At 46.0% G+C, this 8711-nt stretch overlaps 1 protein-coding gene across 1 annotated transcript in view; it reads right to left on the reverse strand.

The window, feature by feature from the left end:
• LOC127349399 (ATP-dependent DNA helicase 2 subunit KU80) overlaps window positions 1-698 on the reverse strand; it is a 48793-nt gene extending 48095 nt beyond the window's left edge. The window contains exon 1 of the mRNA XM_071818437.1: window positions 599-698. Coding sequence (XP_071674538.1) covers window positions 599-689 — 91 coding nt within the window. The 5' untranslated portion in view covers window positions 690-698. The remainder of the gene's footprint in view (window positions 1-598) is intronic.
• Between the last annotated feature and the right edge of the window lie 8013 nt (window positions 699-8711).

An 8711-nucleotide genomic window follows, 5' to 3' on the forward strand; every position in this document is an offset into this window, starting at 1 on the left:
AAAAATGTGAATACTACTATATATGTTTTTTGGATGATCTGTACGTGTTGGTACAATACTCTTCGCAATCTTGATGGAGAGGGTGAAAGATCAATAAAAATCTGCCCTGTCCAAAATTAAGTGAAAATCTTGTTCAAAACTATCATAAGGTCTGTCCTGCTCGAGGATCAAGCTCATTACATAACCAAGGGATTCTCGGTTGTTGGCCTAGGGAAGGATCGGTGAGTTGATATCGCCACATACCATCGTGTCTCTTTATAATGAGCAATGCTTCACTAAGAAAAACATGGACAACTTACTCACCATTTATTTATTTCTAAAGATCATCCATTCATATGTTGTCTCATTTGTTATGCCTACTAGAGATTTGGATTTTAAGGCCGTAGGCATACAAGAGACCGGGAATTACAAATGGATTCTTGGAATTGTAACATGTGCCACCATTAGTCACATTCCTGCTAAGTGGCCGTCTTCCAGTAGAGAAGGAGGATTTTGCAAACTACGGAAGGCCACATGAACAAACCCTTCAGAAAACCTTTTCCCGCGAGCACACGAATCCTCATCCTCAAATAGGCCAAGCAACGATCATGTACATTACATTCACCAGGGGCAGTTCCTCTTGGAAGATTTTGAAGAGCATCTTTTGTTTCGTTCGTCAACAACTTTGATATCATGCTTAACCACCACATGCTAATAGCCCCCAAACCATGGTGCACAGCAGAATCAATAGCATTTGAATTGGGTAGTTTTGAATGGGAATAGCGTTTGTATATACTTACTGACGAGGGAATACCTCGGCAATGCCTACATATTGTAGACTTGGGTTTCGGGAGATAGCGACGATGGAGATTCCGGGAGCTAGATTAGGCACACGACGTACCCAGCTTCGGGTCCCCTCGGTGGAGGATCCCTACGTGCTGCTAGCAATCTACTATATGATCATAAGTCTGTTTACAGGGTGCCGCCATAAGCGGAGCTATGTTGTCTACTTGTTCTATCTTCCGTATTACCTCTCCCTTTTCGGGTGCCCTGGCTAGCTTTATATATGCAACCAGCCTAAGGTGTTACAAGAGTCCTAGTCGACTACTCCTTCGGGTTGCCTTGTTGGGCCTTCTCCATATTGGGCCGAGCCGATCCAGGTATACTAATAATGGGTACCCGAAGGGTATGCCCATGTCAGTAGCCCCCGAGTGTCTAGGGAAGTCGAAGACTTGCGTAGAGACTCCAAGCATAACCATCTCTGAAGTCGAAGAAAATACAAGGCGAGGTCCATGTCGTAGATCATGTGTAGCGTAGATGATGTCGACGATTCTTGAAATTATTTTCCTATCGGGTGCACGGCAGCGCTCCCGATGGGAGTAGCCCCCGAGTCTATGGGTAAGTGCTTGCACTTAGGAATAAACTCAAGTTGTACTACTCGATGAAGAACTTGGCTATATTTCTGGGCGCAGCCCCTCTTTTTATCGACTCCTGTTAGAGGACTTGATAAAATCCAGTGCTCCCGATGGGAGTAGACTCCACTTGAGCCGCAGACTCGAGTTGAGTCTATAAACCTTAATTGTCGTAGATGCTATCGAAGTTATTCTTCTATCGGGTGCGCGACCAGCGCTCCCGATGGGAGTAGCCCCCGAGGCTACAGCCAAGTGTTTGCACTTGGGTGTAGGCTCAACTTGCTTTTAATCGACTCCACAATTTTTCCTCTTTCTTGTATCTTATCGGAGGGTGAACAATACTCTCGATAAGAGTAGCCCCCGAGCCTATGGGCAAATGCCTGCACTTGGGCATAGACTCAAGTTGTACTACTCAATAAAGAACTTGACTATATTTCTGGGCGCAGCCCCTCTTTTTATCGACTCCAGGCCGTTGCTATTTTTATTTGACATCCATATCTATATTGTGCAGGGATATTAGCAAATAGGGCTGGTTCATCCGAAAGCTCGGGTACCAGTTAATGCACTTGTGGCAATCCGTATAAACCTATTTCAAACTCGCGTCCCTGGACACGAATTCGGGATACTGGTGTAAGTTCGACATGTGCCGCTTAAGGTCTTACCATATGCCGAACCCCAGCAAAAGTATCGGGTCCACAGCGCGTCCGTTGGGATTTTTCTTCACATCTGTTGATGTGGAAAAAGTAGCAAAGCGCCGTCAGAGGCGGTGCCACGCCACGCAGGACAGATCATGGGGACTTACCTTCGCAAAGTTTTGCGGCATTCAGAGATTAATTCGCGACGGATGCGCTCCGAGAATATATTTGTCTAGTGCCTTGTTCGGCTGATGTAATGACCCATTATTCGGGCTCTTCTATATTTTCCGCGGCGTGATGGGATAGTCGAATATATTGGATTCTTCTATATTGTCGCCAGGCACATCGTCGATGCTCTTAATCGGAACAAATGACGAGTCAATGGACCCGGAGATTTGTCCACCTCTTTTTTTTTTTGGTTCCTCCTTGATGAAAATTTCGTCGAGTTCCTCCTTGAAGAAAATTTCTTTGGGTCCTTCTTGAGGACAATTCTTCGGGTCCTCCCTGAGGACAATTCTTCGGGTCCTTCTTGAGGACAATTCTTCGGGTCCTCCCTGAGGACAATTCTTCGGGTCCTTCTTGAGGACAATTCTTCGGGTTCTCTTTTGAAGAAATTTTGTCGGGTTCTCTCTTGAAGACAATTTCGTCGGGTTCTCTCCTGAAGACAATTTCGTCGGGTTCTCTCTTGAAGACAATTTCGTCGGGTTCCTTCCTGAAAAAGATTTCGTCGGGTTCCTCCCGAAGAAGATTTCGTCGGGTTCCTCCCTGAAGAAGATTTCGTCGGGTTCCTCCCTGAAAAAATATTTCGTCGTGTTCCTCCTTGAAAACAATTTTGTCGGGTCCCTTTTGGAGAAACTTTCTTCGGGTTCTCTTTGGAAAAAATTTCTTCCGGTTCCTCGCAGAATTTTTTTATCGAGTTCTTCGTTGATGTAGTTTTTCCTTGGCACAGTTCTTCTGTTGTCATCCTGAGATGCAGAGTGAATTTGTACAACGCAGCCCCCGAATGTCGGGTGCGGCGAAAGTAAATGATAACCAACTTTGTGTAAATTAAAGAAACACTTAGCTTATTGGGCACGACGAAATTGATGCGCGATGAAGTCTTCGAGTGCAGAAAAGAAATCTAGCCGAAGTAGAAACCACCAAATAGCAAAAGTGGATGCCGCCAAATTGTTGATGGAGAAACAGCCAAGCCCCCGAGCGCCGCTGAGGTGATGTCATGATTGCTATGTCGTAGTCGTGACCCGAGGCGAAGTTGTTGTCGAGCCCCCGAGCGTTAGCCGTGACGTCAAAATAAGTTGACGGAGTCGCGGCATCATATAAAGTGAAGCCATTTAGGATGAAGCCGTCGACAATAATATAATATGAATCCACCGAAAATTTACGCCATTAGAGATGAAATACTTGGAGATGAATCCGAGATGAAGTATTTGAGATGAATCCACATTGAAGATTATGCCAGTAAATATGAAGCATATATTGAAGATGAATCCGCCGATATCATAGAGGATGAATCCATTGACCCGAAGAAAATAAATCCAGTAATAATCATAGATGATAAATCCACTGACCCGGAAATGCGTCGGGTAGTATTGTATTAAAGGAAAACAATGACAACCTTATAAGAGGAATCCAAAGAATACAAATCCAGTAAGCCGAAGAAGATAAATCCATTAAGCCGAAGAAGATAAATCCACTAAGCCGAAGAAAATAAATCCACTGAGCCGAGGAAGATGTATCCAGAAACGAAGAAGATAAATCCACTGATCCGGAGAAAATAAATTCACCGAGTAGCCAAGTGTATTTGCGGTAACGATGTAATGGCGCAGCCCCGAGTGTCGGATGTATTTGCTGTAATATTGTAATGGCACAGCCCCCGGGTATTTCTGGTGTGGCGAAAGTAAATAACAATTAACTCTCGGAAGAGGAACACTTAGCTTTTTTTGGAGCCGATGTGGAAGCAGGTCGTGTGGCGGACACGGTCGGGTGAGTAGTCGATGTGACAGAGTAGTCGATGAAGAAGACGCAGTCGACGTGGTGGATCCTCGATGGGTGAGCCCCAAACGTGGTGATTGCGTAGCGGCGAGTCCGCGACAGCCGAGTAGTCGAAGTTTTATTCCGATTGGAAAAATAGCACCTGATGGTTCTGATGGTACTTCAGACTCGAATCCGCGGTTGTGGCGATCAACTCATGCCAAAACTGTTCGTTCTTCCTGGTACTTGCGTCAGCCAGCTAGTTGCCTTTTTCTTATTTCTGAAACTTGACATGATCTTGCAATCGTGGGCGGAAGTAATATACATGTACGGGTTAGATCTAATAAATTGCATAGATAGTCAATGGGAAAAACATGATATCTGGACTTGATCCATCCATCACCACGGAACATATAACTGATACGGAAACCAATCTGTGTATTCATGGCAGCTGACGCCCGTCTAGCCTTCACGTACTCATCGATTGAATCCTATTTTTCCGATCTTCACGTACTTATTGAAGTAGATGCATCTACGCAGGCATAGAATAGCACACACTAGAAGTAATCGTCTCAAGAGTAAATAAACAAGACGAAAGAATAAGATAGATAGTACCCGATAACTCTCTTTTACGAGCAGCTGCACATTGCCGCGCTGAAGTTGGTCATGGAGTTTAGCGGCCACGCTGCCACCTTGACGTAGCCGACGAAGTTGACCACGTTGAAGACGATCGAGTAGAACGGACGCCTTGTCGACTCCATGAATCGGTACAAGTTGCCGAGAAGCGCTAATATGGTGGTTTCCTCCTTGTACGACCCTGCTACGTATGGCGTTTCATCGGCTCCGGTCGCTGAAGTTGTCCTCCCATCCAATCTTGTATCAATGATATCAAAAAACACATGTCGTGTAGGAAGTTAGATTCAAATAAAATAATCAATAACCACCAAGGGAAAAAGAATAGATGAGACTAGATGGAATCTGTCGCGGAAACTGCACAGCCTTTACTCCTGCACAGCCTTTACTCCACGGATTAGATGGAATCTGTACTCCACGGTTGCCCACGTGAAACCGAGCATGTGTATGCACGAGAAAAGAATTTTTCTTTGAGAGAAACGGTGGTGCGATTCATGTCCGTGGATCGCAAACCGGCCACTGCCACAAGTCTTTTTCCCGATCGATCTTCAAGGCGCGTGCGTAGGCAGCGTTGATGTCGAGCTCTGGATGATTCGGTCTGGCTGTTGACGTAGATGACGAAGGATCCCGCCCGAATAACAAAATCCAGCCGCCGCGATTTCCCACGGACGGCGCCAATTGACGAGAGAATACCTCGGCAATGCCTACATATTGTAGACTTGGGTTTCGGGAGATAGCGACGATGGAGATTCCGGGAGCGAGATTAGGCACACGACGTACCCAGCTTCGGGTCCCCTCGGTGGAGGATCCCTACGTGCTGCTAGCAATCTACTATATGATCATAAGTCTGTTTACAGGGTGCCGCCATAAGCGGGGCTATGTTGTCTACTTGTTCTATCTTGCGTATTACCTCTCCCTTTTCGGGTGCCCTGCCTAGCTTTATATATGCAACCAGCCTAGGGTTTTACAAGAGTCCTAGTCGACTACTCCTTCGGGTTGCCTTGTTGGGCCTTCTCCATATTGGGCCGAGCCAATCCAGGTATACTAATAATGGGTACCCGAAGGGTATGCCCATGTCACTTACCTTCTTGCGCACGAGGGTGGAGCAGACGTTCTCGACCTCCTGAAGCGCCCGGTGCATCGACGGCCCCACGTCCAGCAGCAGAACCAGCCCTTCCTGAATCGTCAGTAAACAAAGGACATCACTATATGCAAAGAAGAATGTGCTGGGCGCGTGCATCTGTAAAATACTGTGTCTATCTATCTACACATGAGCAATCGAAAATGAGGTTCCCCCTCTCTTCTTCAAGCAGAGCTAAAAGTGGTTTCCATCAATCGCGCGGCACCAGGGCCTAGAGGCATCCAGGAGAACGGCGAACCCTAGCCAAACCCTAGAACGGTAAGGGCAGGGGGCCAATCGATGCTCAGAAGCGTCGCAAGCGAAATGGCCGCTGGCACCACTAGTAGACTAGGATTCGAGCCCCCGCGCGCGGAGATTGGGTGGGGGGAGGCGTACCTTGTTGCGAGCCATGGCGCCGGCGGAGGGGACGACGAGGGTTTATGCCGGCGTGGGGTTCCTTCCTTTGGAAGGTTGGAAGGAGAGGCGAGCGACGGCGACTAGTGCGGAGTCAGCGGCGCGACGGTGTGGGGATGGGCTGGGCTTCACCCATGTAGCCCGCGCAGGAATCTACTTGGTTGGGCCAAACCGTATAGACAGCAGAAACTTGTTTCATTTATTTCCATCCAGATGAATTTTTGGGTGCATGAGCAGGACGATGATCATTCGGTTAGATGTGAATTTTACTACTGTAGGAAAATTTTATTATTTATTATTTATTAGATCAGATGCTAAATAGAACCAAGTGTGAAATGGGTTGCCACTGCGCTGAAAAAGGCGAGTCTAACAAAGAAAATCATCCGCATTTTCTTTTGTTCATGGCAATAGTAATGTTTACACTAGAACAAATTCACTCTCCATGCAAAACCAGACAGCTCCAACGAGGAAAGACAGAAGGTAGATCATTATTGGTGCCATTCATCGAAATCTACCGGTCTCTAAGAGCACTGCTTCATTTGAAAAGAGGAATAGTCAAAATCCGTTGGATCCATTTCACACCAATCACTACATGCTACCTCCGCCCCTGAACATGTCTCTAGGGAGGAAGCAAGATAATGCATGGAAGTTGAAGAAAGAAGAAGATGGTGCTAGATTGCTAGAAATGATCTCAAGCAAGGAAACAAGTGTACACCAAGGGGAAAATAGAGAAAAGGAATAAATGTGAAATGAGCCGAAGGCCATCGAGCAACAAAGGTTGCCATAGTGGAGGAGAAGTTGAGCATCACTGAGCTGAGAGAAGTGGGCGATGAGCAAGAAGTCATGAGAGGAGCAGAAGATCGTGTTTACGAGCATGGATGACCTTGATATCAGCCGCTAGCATGTTTGAATGCTATGTTTGGGTACATCTTCGGAAATGATGAGAGCGAGTTTATGGGCGGAAGTGGGAGTAGGTGACATATATATGAAAATTGTGAATAGTATATATGGTTTTTGGATGATCTTTGTTGGTACAAAACTCTGCCCAATCTTGATGGAGAGTTCGAGAGATCAATTAAGTTTGGCCTTTTCAAAAACTAAATGAAAATCTTGTTCAAAACTATCATAACATCGGACATGCTCGAGGATTAAGCTTGTACCCAAAGGAGTTGTACGTTGTTGGCCTACCCAAGGACCGTTGAGTTGATATCACTACATACTATTGTGTATCTTATAAAGAGGAATGCTTCACGAAGCAAAAGATGGAAAACTTACTCGCCAATAATTTATTTCTAAAGAGTCATCCATTCCTATTTTGTATTATTTTTTATGTGCGCTAGAGATTTGAGTTTGAAGGCTCTAGGCATAGAAGGCACTGGGAATTACAAACGTATTGCTGGAATTATAACATGTGACACCATGTGTCACATTCCTGCCAGGTGTGGGTTTTCCGCTAGAGAAGTCGGACTTGGAAAGTAGAGAAGGCCACATGTACAAACTCGTTTTTTTTATCTGACATGTACAAAACCTTCAGAAAACCGTTGGACTCAAGCAAAACGGTCCTCGTCCTCAAATGAGCTGAGCAATGATCATGTACAAGACATTCATGATCAGAATGAGAAGTGTAGGTGGATCCTCAAAAATCGGTTGTTGTCAGCACTGTCGGATCGCCATCCAACATTAGGAAGCAGCAAGCAACAAAGTTTTGCATTTTCCTCCCTTAGTTTTATGAAATCAACCCGCAATCCCAATTTCTTCATTTACAATACCTACGGTCCCACTTTTCGTAAAAACATGCCCTACATGAACTATCCTGATCAGCCTTCAGATTTTCTCCTTCTGACAAGGGATCACCTCGTTAATGCATACGTATTGTAGACTTGGGTTTCGGGAGAGAGCGACGACGGAGATTCCGGGAGCGAGATTAGGCACACGACGTACCCAGCTTCGGGTCCCCTCGGTGGAGGATCCCTACGTGCTGCTAGCAATCTACTATATGATCATAAGTATGTTTACAGGGTTCCGCCATATACGGAGCTATGTTGTCTATCTGTTGTCCCCCTTCTATCGGGTGCCCTGGCTAGCTTTATATATGCAACCAGCCTAGGGTTTTACAAGAGTCCTAGTCGACTACTACTTCGGGTTGCCTTGTTGGGCCTTCTCCATATTGGGCCGAGCCGAGCCAGGTATACTAATAATGGGTACCCGAAGGGTATGCCCATGTCAGTAGCCCCCGAGTGTCTACGGAAGTCGAAGACTTGCGTAGAGACTCCAAGCATAATCATCTCCAAAGTCGAAGAACTACAAGGCGAGGCCATTGATCCGGAAAATACATCAGGTCCATATCGTAAATCATGTGTAGCGTAGATGATGTCGACGATTCTCGAAATTATTTTTCTATCGGGTGCGCGGCAGCGCTCCCGATGGGAGTAGCCCCCGAGTCTATGGGCAAGTGCTTGCACTTGGACATAGACTCAAGTTTTACTACTCGATGAAGAACTTGACTATTTCTGGGCGCAGCTCCTCTTTTTATCGACTCCTGTTGGA

The sequence above is a fragment of the Lolium perenne genome, chromosome 4 (genome assembly GCF_019359855.2).
Source record: "Lolium perenne isolate Kyuss_39 chromosome 4, Kyuss_2.0, whole genome shotgun sequence".
NCBI classification, from domain to species: Eukaryota; Viridiplantae; Streptophyta; class Magnoliopsida; order Poales; family Poaceae; genus Lolium; species Lolium perenne.